General features: G+C 44.4%; 1 protein-coding gene across 1 annotated transcript in view; it reads right to left on the reverse strand.

The window, feature by feature from the left end:
- Window positions 1-19224, reverse strand: part of TMPRSS15 (transmembrane serine protease 15) — a 505254-nt gene that overhangs the window by 16871 nt on the left and 469159 nt on the right. Inside the window, exon 23 of the mRNA XM_040338815.1 lies at window positions 4239-4334. Within this exon, the coding sequence (XP_040194749.1) occupies window positions 4239-4334 (96 nt within the window). The remainder of the gene's footprint in view (window positions 1-4238; window positions 4335-19224) is intronic.

Raw genomic sequence — 19224 nt, forward strand, 5'->3', positions numbered from 1 at the left:
TTTTTACATGCGCCCCTGGTAAAGTCTACAAGCTAAATCCACTGTTGTCCCTAACAGGTCCCTAACAGGAAGCTTGTCCAGTGTAATTATGTGCAGCCAGTGCTGGCGTGAGTGCATATAGACAGGAGGTGTGTCAGTGGGGCTTAATACACCCAGTTGGGGAACCAGGAGCGAGTTCTCACTAGTGTCCCCAGAGACTGCGGTCACATGAAATCAGAGTTTAAGCAGAGTTCCACCCAAAAGTGGGACTTCCGCTTTTATGCTTCATCCCCCCCCTATGGTGTCACATTTGGCACATTTCAGGGGGGAACGGGGACCCGTTTTTGACAGGTCCCCTTCCCTACTTCCGTGATCTCCGGGAAGGTCGGCACCCCTCCTCCGTCCCCCGCCGGGACTGCGGTTCCCTACTGCATGCATGTACAGTAGGGAACCAGCAGTGAAGCTGAAAGGCTTCACTGCCTGATTCCCTTACCAGGAATGGCGGCTGGGGTGCCAACATCATGGGGTCCTTGGATAGGTAACTGTCCCAATATTAAAAGTTAGTAGCTACAGTATCTATAGCTGCTGACTTTTTTTTTTTTTTACCCAAGCTGGACCTCCTCTTTAAGGCAGTGCACTAAATCAAAAGCAACATTTCTGTTAACACTGTTAACCCTTTGTAATCTGTGGCCACCTCTTGCAACACTTTCCATAATTTCCTATGGACACAGTTCCTCTTTTACACTTCAGAAAATTCCTCTTACTTACTCTTGTGCAACATTTCTGAGCCAGTACTGCTGAAGTTCTACCAGTCTCCACCAACTCAGTAGTCCTATCATCTCACTCCCAGTGACATTGATCCATATGTTCCTATTGGATACAAGAAGCTCACTTTTTCTTAAATCCATGATTGTTTTACTCCCAAAGGCCTTATTTCATCTCCCTTTGTGACTTCCAGAATAGGTCCCTAGGGTACCTGCTTTGAGGTTGGATCCAGTATGTGGGGAACTGATCACTAGCGAAGGAGTCAAGCATCAAACCCCTTCACTACCTACTAGTCTCCATCACACTTGCCATGTCACCCACTTTCTGACTTGTTGGCTGTTGGCTATTAGCAATGGCAATATAGCAACCTTAGGATGGCTTTTCTGCTCATAAGACCTTTGTATCTTCTCTATCCTGTCTGGTCTCCTTGGTAAGCCCTGTTCTTTGGATACATCATACATGTACGCCTTTAGTGACCAGGGATATTAAATCACATCAAAGCTTGTTACTAAACCAGTTAAAGATTTGAACAATTAAGCCAGTTGGCACATTTGGCAGTTGCCACAAGTTCTTTAAAGTGTCCTTCTGTTGTGCACTGGTGCTCTCTCTTGCCCCATGAGGAAGTGATACCTTATGAAGTTTGAAAGTCCTTAAAGCGGAGGTTCACACAAAAAGTGAACCTCCACTTTTTGGATCCCTTCCCCCCTCCGGTGACACATTTGGCACCTTTCAGGGGGAGGGGTGTGCAGATAGGTATTTGCACCACTTCTGAGTCTGATCCCCGCGGGGAATCCAGCCTGTGACATCACTCCCCCCCCGCTGTCTTCTGGGAGACACTGTTCCCAGGAGAGAGCGGGGACCAGTGACGGCGCGCCGCGATCCTCACGCATGCGCAGTAGGGAATTGGGCAGTGAAGCCGTCAGGCTTAACTTCCTGATTCCCTTCACCGAGGATGGCGGCGGAAGCAGCCGAGGACTGAGCGATTGCTCTGCCTCGGCTGCTGACATCGCAGGAGCGCTGGACAGGGAAGTGTCCATTTTTTAAAAGTCAGCAGCTGCCGTATTTGTAGCTGCTGACTTTAAAAAAAAAAAAAACGTCGGAACCTCCGCTTTAATGTCTATCAGAACCCTTTGGGAAGGCAAAAGTTTATAATTGGCAGTCTATTCATTGGTAGTGCATTGGGCAAGAATGCCAAGTGCAGTCCAGTGCACAGGTCAGAAACTGGTGTGTAATGGGACAGATTGGTAAGGATATACAGACTAAGGGCTCATGTCCTAAACACGTAGGATGTTTTAAAGCTTTGTACATGCGTTTAATAAGGAAATACTATTTTGGATGTTATTCTGAGTGCCGACCATCCCTTTCCTTTATTATGGATATACAGTATACAAATATAATGGATTAGATAGCTAGGTATAGACACATACATCTGGAGTCAGTATAGACTGATAAAATGGAATAGAAGGATACAAATACATACCTCAGGGGTCAATATAAACTGATGTAATGGAGTGGATAGATATACTGTATTTATTGGCGTATAACACTCATTTTTTTACCCTGAAAATAGAGGGTAAACTGTGCCTGCGTGTTATACGCAGGGGGCTGTGGAAAGTTTTTTTCCTGAAACTTCCCTCTTAAAGTTAGGGTGCGTGTTATACGCCTGTGTGTGTTATACGCCGATAAATACGGTAGATACATACCTCAGGAGTCAGTGTAAACTGATGGATTCGGATAGATTGGTTTGGACACATTGGCCCGGATTCACGTAGATCCGCGCATTTTTACGGCGGCGTAGCATATCGTATTTACGCTACGCCGCCGTAAGTCAGAGAGGCAAGTGCTGTATTCACAAAGCACTTGCATCCTAAGTTACGGCGGCGTAGGGTAAATGGGGCCAGCGTAAGCGCGCCTAATTCAAATGAGGATGAGTGGCGTGTTTAATGTAAATTATTGGTGACCTGACGTGATTGAAGTTTTTTACGAACGGCGCATGTGCCGTCCGTGTACATATCCCAGTGTGCATTGCTCCAAAGTACGCCGCAAGGACGTATTGGTTTTGACGTGAACGTAAATTACGTCCAGCCCCATTCACGGACGACTTATGCAAACAACGTAAAATGTTCAAATTTTGACGCGGGAACGACAGCCATACTTAACATTGGCTACACCACCTAGGGGGCAGCCTTATCTTTACACGGCGTATCTCTTACGGAAACAGAGTATCTTTACTGCGAAGGGCAAGCATACGTTTGTGAATCGGCGTATCTAGTCATTTACATACTCTACGCCAAAATCAATGGAAGCGCCACCTAGCGGCCAGCGGAAAAATTGCACGCTAAGATACGACGGCGCAGGTTTAGCTAGGTTTAAGTGTATTTCAGTTTGAGACGGGCTTAGATTCCGAGTTACATCTGCGTATCTACTGATACACCGGCGTAACTCTTTGTGAATCCGGCCCATACTTCAGAAATCAGTATAACCTGATGTAATGGAGTGGATAGGTACAGACACACAACTTAGGAGTAATGGCTGACATATTTGTTAGAAGCTAACCAGCTGCCAATCTTTTGTAGTGGCCACTTCCACTATGCATTACCAAAGTATTCTAAGAAAAAGGGATGCAAATTACAGGAGAAAACTACTTTTGTCTCATTATCAGCAATAACAAAGCATTAGCAGTCTTTGAAGACCACTTTAACACTTTTCAGCTACTAATTGATTCAGTGTGATCAGTTGGAAAAGTGTCTGGAAGGTAGCGTTAATTTATTACAGCCAGTGTCAGCAATATCAACAACTTCCACATTGAGTTAGAATGGAGTTCTTCTTTAAAACTCACAAAAAAATAGGTAGAGATTCAGAAAGAATCAGAACTGATTGGGGAGGAATGAATTAGAATGTTTCAGACGGTAGAATTGCATAGGAGCTTCTAGAACCAGCTGCCTACCCTTTTAGGTAAAGTTAAAGTTTAACATTAGATTCATGCTCATTTTGTCTAGGGGAATCAGCTAGTTTTTTTAAAATCCAAGCAGTACTTATCGTTTTAGAGAGCGATCTTCTCCGCCGCTTCCGGGTATGGTCTTCGGGACTGGGCATTCCTTCTTGATTGACAGTCTTCCGAAAGGTTTCCGACGGTCGCATCCATCGCGTCACGAGTAGCCGAAAGAAGCCGAATGTCGGTGCGGCTCTATACGGCGCCTGCGCACCGACGTTCGGCTACTTTCGGAAAATCGTGACGCGATAGATGCGACCGTTGGAAGCCTGTCGGAAGACTGTCAATCAAGAAGGAAGCCCAGTCCCGCAGCCCATACCCAGAAGCGGCAGAGAAGATGTATCTCTAAAACTGTAAGTACGGCTTCGATTTAAAAAAAACTACCCGATTCCCCTAGACAAAATGAGCATGAATCTAATCTTAAAAATTGTCATTTCCGGGTGAACCTCCACTTTAAGTATTGCTCTGGAATAATGCAGCAGTAATACTATATTTAACGTACCTTGACTTTGGGTTCGTCCCCACCCAGCAATGGAACAATTCAGTCCAGATGGAAAATCTTGCAGGTTCTCTGGTAAACACACAGGCTGGATGTAATCTGGTAACAGGCAAGTAAAAAGGTTAATATATGTTACTACTTGTACAAAATGTTATATAGGCATAAAAAAAACATGAACTAGTTATGCATTTTGAACTAAAGCTGGCACTAAGACAACTAGGTCTGATTTTAGTGAAGTTAGAAGCTAAGAGGCCACTTTTCCTTTCTAGAGGTGAAACTTGAAAAATTTAAATATTGTGCAAAAGTTCATTTATTTCACTAATGCAACTTAAAAAAGTAAAACTAATATATAAGCCGTGATTTGTCATAATTGTGATGATTATGGCTTAAAGCTCATGAAAACCCCAAATCCACAATCTCAGAAAATTAGAATATTGTGAAAAGGTGCATTATTCTAGACTCAAAGGGCCAGATTCAGAGAGAGATACGATGGTGTATCTCCTGATACACCGTCGTATCTCAGAGTTAGGCTGGTCGTATCTATGTGCCTGATTCATAGAATCAGTTACGCATAGATATGCCTAAGATCCGACAGGTGTAACTGTGTTACACCGTCGGATCTTACCTGCAATTTAAAAATGGCGCGGGGGGCGTTCTCGCTGATTTACACTGAGAAATATGTAAATCAGCGAGATACGAAAATTCACGAACATACGCGGACCCGACGCAGTGTTGTTACGACGTTTCCGTAGCGGTTTTCCCGGTGTATACTTACCCCTGCTTCTATGAGGCGCAGCCAATGTTAAGTATAGCCGTCGTTCCCGCGTCGATTTTGAATTTTTTTACGTCGTTTGTGTACGCCGATTCAGAAACCTGCGCGCCGCAAGTTACGCTCACGCCGAAACCACTGACGTCCTAGCGACATCAGTGGGAGCAATGCACGCCGGGAAATTTTGCGGACGGCGCATGCTCATTTAAATTGGCGCGGGGACGCGCCTGATTTAAATAGTACACTCCCCCTAGCCGCGGAATTTGAATTCCGCCGGGGGTTTTACGATCCGCCGCCGCAAGTTTGGAGGTAAGTGGTTTGTGAATTACCCACTTGCCTCTCAAACTTGCGGCAGCGTGTCTTAAATCACATAGATTACGCGGATCTAAAGATCCGCTGATCTATGTGAATCTAGCCCAAAGTGTCCCACTCTAATCAGCTAATTAAGCCATAACACCTGCAAAGGGTTCCTGAGCCTTTAAATCAGGGGTCTCAAACTGGCGGCCCTCCAACTGTTGCGAAACTACAATTCCCATGAGGCATTGCAAGGCTGACAGTTACAAGCGTGACTCCCACAGGCAGAGGTATGATGGGACAACAGCTGGAGGGCCACCAGTTTGAGACCCCTGCTTTAAATGGTCTCTCAGTCTGGTTCAGTAGAAATCACAATCATGGGAAAGACTGCTGACCTGACAGTTGTGCATCATTGACACCCTCCATAAGGATGGAAAGCCTCAAAAGGTTATTGCAAAATAAGTTGAATGTTCCCAAAGTGCTGTATCAAAGCACATTAATAGAAAGTTATGTGGAAGGGAAAAGTGTGGAAGAAAAAGGTGCACAAGCAGCAGGAATGACCGCAGCCTGGAGAGGATTGTCAGGAAAAGGCCATTCAAAAGTGTTGGGTACTTTCACAAGGAGTGGACTGAGGCTGGAGTCAGTGCATCAAGAGCCACCACACAGACAGATCCTGGACAGGGGCTTCAAATGTCATATTCCTCTTGTCAAGCCACTCCTGACAACAAACACTGTCAGAAGCGTCTTACCTGGGCTAAAGAAAAACAGACCTGGTCTGTTGCTCAGTGGTCCAAAGTCCCCTTTTCTGATGAGAGCAAATTTTGCATCTCATTTGGAATCCAAGGAAACAGAGTATGGAGGAAGAACATAGAGGCACACACTGCAAGATGCTTGAAGTCCAGTGTGAAGTTTCCACAGTCTGTGATGATTTGGGGAGCCATGTCATCTGCTGGTGTTGGTTCACTGAGCGTCATTAAATCCAGGGTTCAGCAGCCGTCTACCAGGAGATTTTGGAGCACTTCATGCTTCCTTCCACAGACGAGCTCTATGGGGATGCTGACTTCATTTTCCAGCAGGACTTGGCACCTGACCACACTGCCAAAAGCACCAAAACCTGGTCCAATGACCGTGGGATTACTGTGCTTGATTGGCCAGCAAACGCGCCTGACCTGAATCCCATAGAGAATCTATGGGGCATTGCCAAGAGAAAGATGAAAGACATGAGACTGAACAATGCAGAAGAGCTGAAGGCCGCTATTGAAGCATCCTGGTCTTCCATAACACCTCAGCAGTGCAACAGGCTGATGGCTTCCATGCCACGCTGCATTGAGGCAGTAATTGCTGCAAAAGAAGCCCAAACCAAGTACTGAGTACATGCATGCTTCTACTTTTCAGAGGTCCAATATTGTTCTATGTACAATCCTTGTTTTATTGATTGCATGCAATATTCTAATTTTCTGAGATTGTGGATTTGGGGTTTTCATGAGCTGTAAGTCGTAATCATCACAATTATGACAAATCACGGCTTGAACTATCTCATATATTAGTTTCACCTTTGAGGCCCCGTACAGACGAGCGGACAGTCCGCCGGACCGTTTTCATCGGACATGTCCGCTTGGAGATTTCGGTCTAATGGTTGTAAACACCATCAAACTGAAATCCGCGCGGACAGACAGCGTGGCCGCGCCGTCGCCGCAAAAATGATGACGCGGCGACGTGCGCGACCCTGGAAGGTCAATGCTTCCACGGATGCATTGAATCACTTCGATGCATGCGAGGGATGGCGGCCCAGCGGACTTGTCCGATAAGTCGTACAGACGACCGAACATGTCCGACGGACAGGCTTCCAGTGTACATGTTTCTTAGCATGCTAAGAAACATTTGTCCGCTGGAAACCTGTCCGATCCGCCGGACATTTGTCCGGTCGGCCGTACACACGACCGAACATGTCTGCTGAAACTGGTCCACGGACTCGTGTGTACGAGGCCTTAAGTTGCATTTGTGAAATTTTGCACGATACTCAAATTTTTCGAGTTTCACCTGTATACTTCAAAGCAGAAATCCAGCCGAACAGCTATAAACACAGCTTGCATTAGTACAGGAGAATTTTATTTTGCCTGCCAAAGAATTTGTTTTGCTACTCTTGTGATTCCCACACCATAGGCATAGCCAGGTTTTTTTTGGCAAACCCAATAAAATCATAGAATGGCAGGCATGCCAAAGGTAGCCCAGCACCACCAACAAATTATAATGCTAACTGTTAGTTACACATCCCTAATATAATGACATTGGTCCAGCTTCAAGTATGTATATGTCATACCAGGGGGATTCCTATGGAAATGTAGAATTACTGTAGGAGTTAACGCTCCTACAGAGATCACTATTTTCTAGATCCCTGACGGGCAGCTGCATAGTGGACACAGGTGGATGTGTGAAATTTACAGAATGCCCTATATTTTCTCAATGAACGTGAAGTGTTCTCTGATTGGACACAGTGGAGATTGTGACATCACCACCCTGTCTTTGCACCTCATCCAGTCAGGCAACACCTTGCACGAGCTTCCTGCAATCAAGACCAGTCATTCCTGCTCTGTATTCTTGTGCAGGGTACTGGTCTTGTCTCCGCCCCTTTCTGTAGTTTTCTGCAGGCAGCCTGTAGTGGGTGGAGCCTGTTGGGTCCATCCCACAGTCTCTGCTCCCTGCACAGGCTATGTGTACTGTACAACCATGGGTATGCCACTGATGTGCAGACAAAGTGGATTTATATCCTTTGTGGTTATAAATAAAGACATTTAAATCACATTGTGGGCCAGATCCACAAAAACCTGGCGTAACTTAAAAAATCCCATTTAAGTTACAATGCCTTAAAGTTTCTACCTAAGTGCCCGATCCACAAAGCACTTATCTAGAAATTTCAGGCTGTGTAACTAAAATTCCGCCGGCGCAAGGCGTTCCTATTCAAATGGGGCGAGTCCCATTTAAATGAGGCGCGCTCCCGCGCCGGCCGTACTGCGCATGCGCGAATTTACGTTACGCCGAGTTTTGAGGATCGCGACGGCTTAAAAAATGACAGCGTCGCTCGGCATGCATTCCTGAGGGAGAACTCCATGCCAATTTTCAAAGAAAAAACCGGCATGGGTTCACCCCCCAGGAGCATACCAGGCCCTTAGGTCTGGTATGGGTTGTAAGGAGACCCCCCTACGCCGAAAAATCGACGTAGGGGGTCCCCCTACAATCCATACCAGACCCGTATCCAAAGCACGCTACCCGGCCGGTCAGGAAGGGAGTGGGGACGAGCGAGCGCCCCCCCCCTCCTGAGCCATGCCAGGCCGCATGCCCTCAACATGGGGGGGTTGGGTGCTCTGGGGCAGGGGGGCGCACTGTGGGCCCCCCCACCTCAGAGCACCCTGTCCCCATGTTGATGAGGACAGGACCTCTTCCCGACAACCCTTGCCATTGGTTGTCGGGGTCTGCGGGCGGGGGCTTATCGGAATCTGGGAGTCCCCTCAAATAAGGGGGCCCCCAGATACCGGCCCCCCACCCTAAGTGAATGGATATGCACGTGGGTAGGCACCCACCACGTGGGTACCTGCCGGAGCATGATGGGACGGTGATGCCTATATAAATGGGATGCAAGGCGCGCTTCCATCATTACAGCGACAAGATGCGACGAGTCAACATCGGAAGAGGGGAGAAGAACAGAAGACCCTGACGTCACAGAAGACCGCGCCGGCTGCCTGTTTGAAATCGAGCTAACACACAAACATAGCAGGCAGCCAGCGCTGAAGAAGAAGGCACCGGACATCTGCAGAAGAACCGGGGTTCGCCGAGTCAACAGCGGAAGAGGGGAGAAGATGGAAGAAGCCCCCCGGAGTCCGGAGAAGCCCCCCCGGAGAGCGGAGAAGACCCCCGGAGAGCGGAAGACCCCCGGAGAGTGGAAGAAGAAGCCCCCCCTGCTAATAGAGCTAATAAAGAAGACAGGGGGGCATCCGGAGCAGAATAATAAATTATTTTAAAAGGCCTTGTGTTGTGTGTTTACCCCATATCCATTCACTTAGGGTGGGGGGCCGGTATCTGGGGGCCCCCTTATTTGAGGGGACTCCCAGATTCCGATAAGCCCCCGCCCGCAGACCCCGACAACCAATGGCAAGGGTTGTCGGGAAGGGGCCCTGTCCTCATCAACATGGGGACAGGGTGCTCTGAGGTGGGGGGGCCCGTAGTGCGCCCCCCTGCCCCAGAGCACCCAACCCCCCCATGTTGAGGGAATGCGGCCTGGCACGGCTCAGGAGGGGGGGGCCGCTCGCTCGTCCCCACTCCCTTCCTGACCGGCCGGGTAGCGTGCTTTGGATACGGGTCTGGTATGGATTGTAGGGGGACCCCCTACGTCGATTTTTCGGCGTAGGGGGGTCCCCTTACAACCCATACCAGACCTAAGGGCCTGGTATGCTCCTGGGGGGGAACCCATGCCGGTTTTGTCTTTACAAATTGCCGTGGAGTTCTCCCTCGGGAATGCATACCAAATGCCGTCGCTGGAATGGGCTTTTACATGGTGTGACTAGTTTACACTTTGTAACATCAGCCCTAGTTTTACACTTGCAAAATAACACTTACGGCGAAAAAACTAAGCTGGAAAGCTTTGTGGATCGCCTTAAGTGCTAATTTGCATACTAGCAACGGCATTTCGACTCGAAATGCCCCCAGCGGCGGATGCGGTACTGCATCCTAAGATTCGGCAGTGTAATTCAATTACACATGCCTGATCTTCTGCCTAACTTTGGAAAAAGCCTTTTGAGGATCGTTTCCAAAGTTAGACACAGACTGAACAGCAGTTAAGTCTGCGTATCTCTTTTGAGGATCTGGCCCTGTGTGCCTAGAGCTCAGGTTTAAAATATACCTGAGAAATAAAGGCTTTACATTGTACGTTTTCACATGTATGATACATTTAATTAACACCCTTAACAGTGTGTACAACAGGCTGTGATTATAATAAACAACAATAATGTGTCATACTCATTTATAGATGGGTGTGATGTAGCCAACACAAACACCATCCCCACCCCCCTAAACAGAAGCAGTTGCACTTGCTGCACATTGTGCATAAGAAGCCTAAAACACTTCTACTGTGATAACATAATGAGCTGAATAAATGTTATCATGTATTTTTATTTAAAAAGCTGCGAGCTGTAAAAGCTTTACACTCGCCAAATCTTTTTTTTACGTTTTGGATTGATTAGGGAAGCATTAACATACATTTTTATTTCTCAAAAAAATGGGGGGAGACGCCATTGGTAAGTAGGCAGGGCTAGCAATAAAACAACTGTCTGTCATATGTTCTAAACCATTTTTTTTGTTTATGTTCTTGTTGGAAAGACTTTTTTCATCACTTCATGTTTTGAAGATGAAAGAAAAATCTCTTCAGCAGGGACACAGACAGCATTGAAAAAAAAAAAAAATCATATTTTCTAACCATTCCTTGCACTAAAATGAAATATATTTTGACATTATTGGACTTTAACCACAGTGATCAATGCTATGTCACTGGTAGCCCAGCACCCACACAGTTAGAATCACTCCCTAGGACACACGTAACCTCTTCCTCGCCCCTAGTGGTTAATCCCTTCCCTGCCAGTGTCATTTACACAGTAATAAGTGCATTTTTAAAGCACTGATCGCTGTATAAATAAAAATGGTCCCAAAATAGCATCAAAAGTGTCTGATATGTCTGCCATAATGTTGCAGTCACGATAAAAATGGCAGATCGCTGCCATTACTAATAAAAAAAATAATAATAAAAATGCCATAAAACTATCCCCTATAACTTTTGTGCAAACCAATCAATATATGCTTATTGCAATTGTTTTTACCAAAAATATGTAGAAGAATTCATATCGGCCTAAACTGAGAAAGAAATTATTATTTTTTTATATATATTTTTTGTTTATAGCGCACAAAATGAAAGCCACAGAGGTGATCAAAGACCACCCCAAAAAAGCTCTATTTGTGGGAAAAAAGGACGTCAATTTTCTTTTCTGTACCACGTCGTACGACCACACAATTTTCAGTTAAAGCGATGCAGTGCCGATTCGCAAAAAGTGCTCTGGTCAGGAAAGGGGCAAATTCTTCCAGGGCTGGTTAACCACTTCAGCCCCAGAAGGATTTGCCCTCTTAGTGACCAGGCCATTTTTTGTGATATGGCACTGCGTCACTTTAACTGACAATTGCGTGGTCGTGCAACGTTGAATAAAAAAAATGAATGTATTCATCAGTTTGAGCCGATATGTATTCTTCTACATATTTTTGGTAAAAAAAATCACAATAGGTGTATTTTCGATTGGTTTGAGCAAAAGTTATCACTTCTATAAACTACGGGATAGATTCAGGGACTTTTTTTTATTGTTTTTACTGGTAATGGTGCCAATCTGTGATTGCGGCGGACAAATTTGACTCCAAATTACACTTTTTGGGGGCCAGTGACATTATTACATTGATCAGTGCTATAAAAATGCACTGATCAATGTAAAAATTACACTGGCAAGAAAGGGGTTAACACTAGGGGGCGATCAAGGAGTTAAGTGTGTTCCCTGGGTGTGTTCTAACTGTAGGGGGGGTGGGCTCGCTGGGTCATGACCGGGATCACTGTTCCCGATCACTGGGAACAGAAGATCTCTGACATGTAATTAGGCAAAACGGGGAATTGTCTTCTTTACATTTCCCCATTCTGTCTCTGTACACAGCGATTGCAGGTTGCCGGTGAACATCGATTTCCTGGGACCGGTGGGCATTCTCTCGCGATGCGTGGCAGGCGTGCACTCGCCCGCTATTTTCCTAGCACAGACCGACATACACCTACTGCGGTTTGTGCAGGAGAGCAGAGCCGACTTGCCGCAGTATAATGAGGGCGGCAAGAGGTTAAAGTAGAAGTTCAGCTTGAAACTAACTAACTGGCAGACACAATCTTATGCCCTGTACACACGATCGGTTCGTCTGATGAAAACGGTCTGATGGACCATTTTCATCGGACGATCCGATGGTGTGTGGGCCCCATCGTTTTTTTTCCCATTGGTGAAAAAAAATAGAACCTGTTTTAAAATTTTCTGATGCTTAAAAATTGATAGAAAAAAACGATCTTCTGTGAGGAAATCCATTGGTCAAAATCCACGCATGCTCAGAATCAAGTCGATGCATGCTCGGAAGCATTGAACTTAATTTTTCTCTGCACATCGTTGTGTTTTACGTCACCGCGTTGGACACGATCGGATTTTTAACTGATGGTGTGTAGGCACGACTGATGAAAGTCAGCTTCATCGGATATCTGATGAAAAAATCCATCGGTCCGTTTTCATCGGATGAACCGATCATGTGTACCTGGCAAAAGACTAACCTAGCTAACCCTGTAAAGAAAGAATCGCTATACATACTTTTTCTGAAGCTGCTCTGGTCCGGTCCCATGCTGAGCTGTGTGGGAGTGTGCAGAAGAGGCAGCCAACAACGGAAGCCCCATAATATGTCTATGGGTCCAGCCATTGTCGGCTGTCCCCTCCACACATCATCCTCCGCTGGAGACTGGACAGGATCGGCTTCAGAAAAGGCATGTATAGTGATCTTTGCTTTACATTGCTAGATAGTTTAGTCTTAGTATGTGGCTAGGACTAGATTTACAGATAGTTAGTTTTAGGTTGAACTTTCACCTAAGGCCTCGTACACACGACCAAGTTTCTCGGCAAAAACCAGCAAGAACCTTGCTGGGAGATATTTTTTTGCAGAGGAAACCGGTCGTGTGTACATTTTCGTCGAGGAAACTGTCGAGAAACTCGACGAGACAAAAAGAGAGCATGTTCTCTATTTCCTTGACGGGAAATGGAGAAAATTGGCTTGTCGAGTTCCTCGACAGCCTATCAAGGAACTCGACTAGGAAAACGATGTGTTTCGCCCGTCGAGTTCCTCGGTCGTGTGCACGAGGCTTTAATCTCTATGCAATTCCAGAAAAATGTTGTTATCCATGCGCCAGGATGCAAGTATAAAATCTGAAACAATAGGCACTTGTGTGGATCCTTCTCCACCTCAGAATAGCAGGGAAGGCATAGATAGCTCACCACTTGCTAATTATATTAAATGTACATGTCAATCAATATAAAAAAGGAAGCCCAGAAATAGCACAGGAAACCCAGCCCTGTGCACTCCTTTGAGTCTCCATCCAATGTTTTTTGACTCTCACCAGTCTATTACAGTTCTATTTGCTGGTAATCTGGTTTGAGTACCTATTTTGCTTAACTGATTGTAATGCAAGAAAAGTATTCACAAACAAAAGGCTGATGCATCAAACGGTAAGCTTCAAAAACTTCCTTTCAAGAGACCCCATTAGGGGTCAACAAAATAAAATGAAAAAGTCACTAACTTGTAAGAAAATTTTATTTTACATGTCTTTATGTCATTTAGTACAACTTCGTTCTTCAGCAGAGATTACACACTTCCGGGTATGTAGACGAGTGTGGTTCCTGCAAGCAACCTATTAGGCCTCGTACACACGGCCGAGAAACTCGACGGGCGAAACACATTGTATTGCTCATCGAGTTCCTTGTGAAGCCGTCCCGGCTTCACAAGGAATTTTCCATTCCCGTCAAGGAAATAGAGAACATGCTTTCTTTTTGGCTCGTCGAGTTTCTCGACAGTTTCCTCGACGAAAATGTACACACGACCGTTTTTCTCGGTCGTGTGTACGAGGCCTGACACCCTCCTAGCATAGGATTCTAGGTAAATTTAGTTTTGGCTTCTTCTGTAGTCATTGGAGTGGTACTTGTTTGTCCTGGTCTGTTCAGGGATTCACAGGATGAGAGTTTGACTGCTTACCCCTGTCTATGGAAAAAGCTTCCACAGTTTAGGGATGGTGATTCAAATAACCAACTTCAATATTTATCATGCTCAAATCACTCCCCGGAGAAGGGTGTCTTCAGAAGGGGACTGGAAAGGTGATAAATAGTCTAAAATACTGGAGAGATGTGTTCCTTCTTCCCTTAAAGTGTTACTAAACCCAGTTATATGAAAATAGTTCATATATGCCACTCCCCCACACAGTGCCCACAGCTTATAAATGTTCTTTTTACATAAAAATATTGCCACGATATACCTTTTTGGCTGATCTGTATACCACGGTCACATGATAAATGGCACAATTCTCCATTGCTGAGAATTCAGGAAGGTGGAGATTTACACTGCAGCCTGTATACACGCCCACATGTGTGATGCCAATATCTAGTAACACTTTAAGGGTTCCAAAGCCTGAGGAGCTGCTGCCGTTACTGTAGGCAGCTCATGGACTGTGCAGCTGTTCTGGAGGCATCAGCCTGTATTAGGCCTGAAGGCCTGGATTGGTTCTCTTGGAAGCTAGGAAGCCACCTACCAGGTTTTCACTTGTCTGATTTTAACAAGGAGGTACTTTGTCCTTGTTAACGCCTCCTGTGATCTACTTCTGCCCCCACCTGGGTAGTGGTTGTGGCCGCTCCAGTCCTGTGATCATTGATGACATGCGTTCATATTAAATGGTCGTATTTTAACTTTATCAACTAATAACTCTTTTTGAAGAAGCTGATCGTAAAAACGCCTTTGTAGAAACCACTTGTTATATGCTTGTTATCAACTACGCTTAGTGGTTTTTATTATTCAATATAGGTTATGCTATTTACTTACTGTATGAGGAATGTACTGTAGGCATCTTTTAATATTTTAAGGTTTTAAGTGAATAATATATATAATAATTAAGAATCTTCTATACAAGATATATGTTTTGATTGGCTTGTACCATAATAAATCATTTCTATGTTCAATTAAGGACAAATACTAATCATGTGAAGAGTTTATATAAAATCATTTAGACTAACATAAGCAGCCTATTAAATCCGTACATTTATAAAGCTGACTTTCATGTCACTGACAGAAATAATTCTCTGCCGGTTTTCGCCATGCAGTAAGCCTCCCTGTCTCCATCAATCATAAAGTCAATTTGCCATGCATGCTGTCGGTCACTCAGTAGGAAGCATTTTTTCCCTGCTTTTAAGAAAAAATGTTTATATATATATATATATATATATATATATATATATATATATATATATATATATATAAATAATACTTTTTTTCTGAACCCTGTAAAAGTCCAAGTTGCTAATGCATATGAGACTGCAGAATTGAATTGCGCACATTGCTAGTGAAGCAGATTTTTAGAAGTTTGTTATTTTCCTGCTGTGAATGTATTTTTGTGCTGGATACAAACTATAGTTAAAAAACACAATTGTGTTCATCATCTGCTATCAGACGATTTACTGCTCTGATTGGATATGCTCTACTGCTGCACATTGCCACTAAAAGCCATGAAATATAGTCATATAGTACACAGTTACATAGTCAGACAAGTTAAAAAAAGACATACGTTCATCTTGTTCAACCAACAGATAAAGTAAATAAATAGAAACTTCCATATACAGAAACCTTTATCAACAGTTGATCCAGAAGAAGAAACCCCCCTATACAGCATGTTCTTTTTTGCTCCAGCCCTAAAGGCAATCAAATATTCCCTAGATGAAAAATCTCTGGTGTTACTACCTATAAATATTAGTATCCCATTATATCCTGTGTACTTAGGAATGCATCCAGCTCTTTTATAAAACAATTTACTGAGCTGGCCAGTTCATAAGGGAGTCTCTTCCACATTTTTATAGCACTTTTCTTGCAGTAATAGTTGAATGCAATATACATCATCATCAACTTACTTGTTTAAACTGGTTCTAAAAGGCTTGTGAGTATGCATCGCAAATTAATCTTTAATAATTTAAACTTCTAAAGCTTAAGTTTACTCAAACATTTATTTTTTAATCAGCACCAGGAACAGTACTTACTATTAAAGTGTCCCTTGTGCTGGTGGTTGCTCCTTTAGGTATTATTATTATCATACAGGATTTATATAGCACTAACCAGTGGCGGCTGGTGCTCAACATTTTTTTGGGGGGTGCAAACAAACGAAAAAAAAAAAAAAAAAACATCAATTGCAGCCTCACTGTGCCCATTAAACGCAGCTACTGTGCCCATCAATTGCCACCACTGTGCCCATCAAACGCAGCCACTGTGCCCATCAAACGCAGCCACTGTGCCCATCAATTGTCGCCACTGTGCCCATTAATTGTCGCCACTGTGCCCATCAATTGTCGCCACTGTGCCATCAAACGCAGCCACTGTGCCCAGCAATTAAGGAGGGAGTAGCCGATCCAGGTGGGAACCCAAATGAACAGATAACTCAGGTGCAGGCAAAGGTGTTTCTGGACAGCCGCGCTCTGAAAAAATGGTAGCCTTTTTTTAAACAAGGACAGCACTACAAGTCACAGCAAAAATGAAAATAAAACCTGGCCACTGATGTGTTTCACACTGAAACTAGTGCTTAATCATATTGTCGACACTGTGCCATGCCATCAATTGTCACCACTGTGCCATCAATTGTTGCCACTGTGGCATCAAATGCAGCCACTGTGCCATGCCATAAATTTTCACCACTGTGCCCATCAATTGTCGCCACTGTACCATCAATTGTCGCCACTATGCCATCAATTGTCACCACTGGCGCGTAATTCAAATCGGCGAGTAGGGGGCGTGTTTCATTTAAATGAAGCGCGTCCCCGCGCCGAATGAACTGCGCATGCGCTGTCCCTAAATTTCCCGCCGTGCATTGCTCTAAATGACGTCGCAACTACGTCATTTTTTTAACTTAGACGTGAATTACGTCCATCCCTATTCACGGACGACTTACGCAAAAAAAAAAAATTCGACCCGGGAACGACGGCCATACTTAACATGGCAAGTCTATCTATACGCCGCAAAATACCAGCTTTAACTATACGCCGGAAAAAGCCGACTAGAGACGATGTAAGAGAATGCGACGGTCACGCGTACGTTCGTGGATCGTCGGAAAAAGCTAATTTGCATACTTGACGCGGAAACGACGCGAACTCCACCCAGCGGACGCCGAAGTATTGCATCTACGATCCGAAGGCGTACGAAGCCGTACGCCTGTTGGATCGAACCCAGATGCCGTCGTATCTTGGTTTGAGGATTCAAACCAAAGATACGACGCGGGAATTTTAAAAGTACGCCGGCGTATCAGCTGATACGCCGGCGTACTCTCTCTCTCTGGATCTGGCCCGTAGTTTTTATTTGTAGTCAATTTTAGGTTGTAGAGCGTTTTTTTTAAATAAATTATATTGTTTTTCCATATTTTGTTTTGTTCTCCATTTCATATGTAAAATTAAACAAACCCTTCTTAAATAAAATCATAACCCTATACCATTAAAAAATTAAAGGCTTTGAAATGATGCTCATCCAGTAGTCTAGCACATTGCACAGGAGTAGGAGTTATTAGCATGCATAGACTCAGAATGTTGGCTAAAATTGTAGTAAAAGTTCTTTGCTAAAACCTGTCAAATAGAAATATCTTTCATGACCTTCTGACACCATAAATAGCATATATATCGAGTAGAAAAACGAATTCCAGCTTCATGCAGTGCTACAGACATAAACCAGCTTCCACAAAACAATTTGAAGGTCTATGGATTTTTTTTCAGCATGGCCTGTGAACTATTCTGATTCAGTATGTTGGGATCGCAATCCGCTTCATAGCCAGACATTGTATCTCTTCTAAAACACGGACTTATTTATTAAGACCATAAGCAATGTGCAAAGTGCAGTAACCCATAGTGAGCAACCAAACGTCCCAAGTTTGACTGCTTTGAATGGATGAAAAGTGTAATCTAAAGGTTTCCGTTGCTTTCCGAGGTGCTATATTAAAAAGTTAAAGTAGGCAACAGAGGAAGTCAGCCCTTGAACTGCAAAAAGGTTTCCAACTGTTGGTTTCCATGTAAAATTACCTAATTACATGACGTGCAGTTCCCCTGTATGTCTCTGTGTGAAAGAAAGCAGGGAGCCTGCAGTGAATTGCACAGGACTCAACATGCATGTAGGCATGTGCAGTCTACTTTCTCCACGGTAGGTGGCGCTCAACTGCAGTAGCATTTCAGTTGGAGGGAAAGTCAAGAGGAACATGGTTCCTCTATGGTTTCCTGGGTCACTGGAGGAGCTGCCATCCCATGTGACTCCGGCAGCCATCTTTGGTCAGACAGAGTCTATTTAAGACCATAGCTCCCAGGTTTTGTGTGGGCAGTGTAGGGGCAGGTCACCTGTCTGTCAGGAAGAATATTAGTGGCAGGGAGATGTTCCATATGATTAGGAAAAGAGCAGGGATAGGCAGTTCTTCCTGGAAACCTATAGGCCCTGTACACACGGACGGTTTGGTCCGATGAGAATGAACCGAAGCATTGGTTCAAAACCCGCGCATGCTCAGAATCAAGTCGACGCATGCTTGGAAGCATTGAACTTCGTTTTATTCAGAAAGTCGTGTGTTTTACGTCACCGCGTTCTGACCCGATCGGATTTTGAACTGATGGTGTGTACACACATCAGGCCGCACGGCCACTTCAGAGGTGAACCGATGAAAACGGTCCGTCGGACCATTCTCATCGGTTTTGTCCGACCGTGTGTACGGGGCCATACAGTACTTCATTTACAGGTTGGTACTGTAACTAAAGCTGTAGGCTTGACAGATGCTCTGGTCTAGCAGGTTACATCCCAAGCTTAAAGTGGCCCTGTCATTGACCTAAAAGGGGATTTCACTCTCTCAAGCAACTTTGATTATTTTCAATCCTAATGGTGCTAGCATTTAGGAAATAGATAGGAAAGTATATCATATGCAAGACTGTACGCAAATTCAAGTTACCGTATATAACTTTTCCTCATAAATAGAGCTTTCTTTTGGTGTTTTTTTTTTTATTATTATTATTATTATTATTATTATTATTATTATTATATAAATTAAATGATACCAACGATTTT

This window comes from Rana temporaria, chromosome 2, assembly GCF_905171775.1.
Source record: "Rana temporaria chromosome 2, aRanTem1.1, whole genome shotgun sequence".
Lineage (NCBI taxonomy): Eukaryota > Metazoa > Chordata > Amphibia > Anura > Ranidae > Rana > Rana temporaria.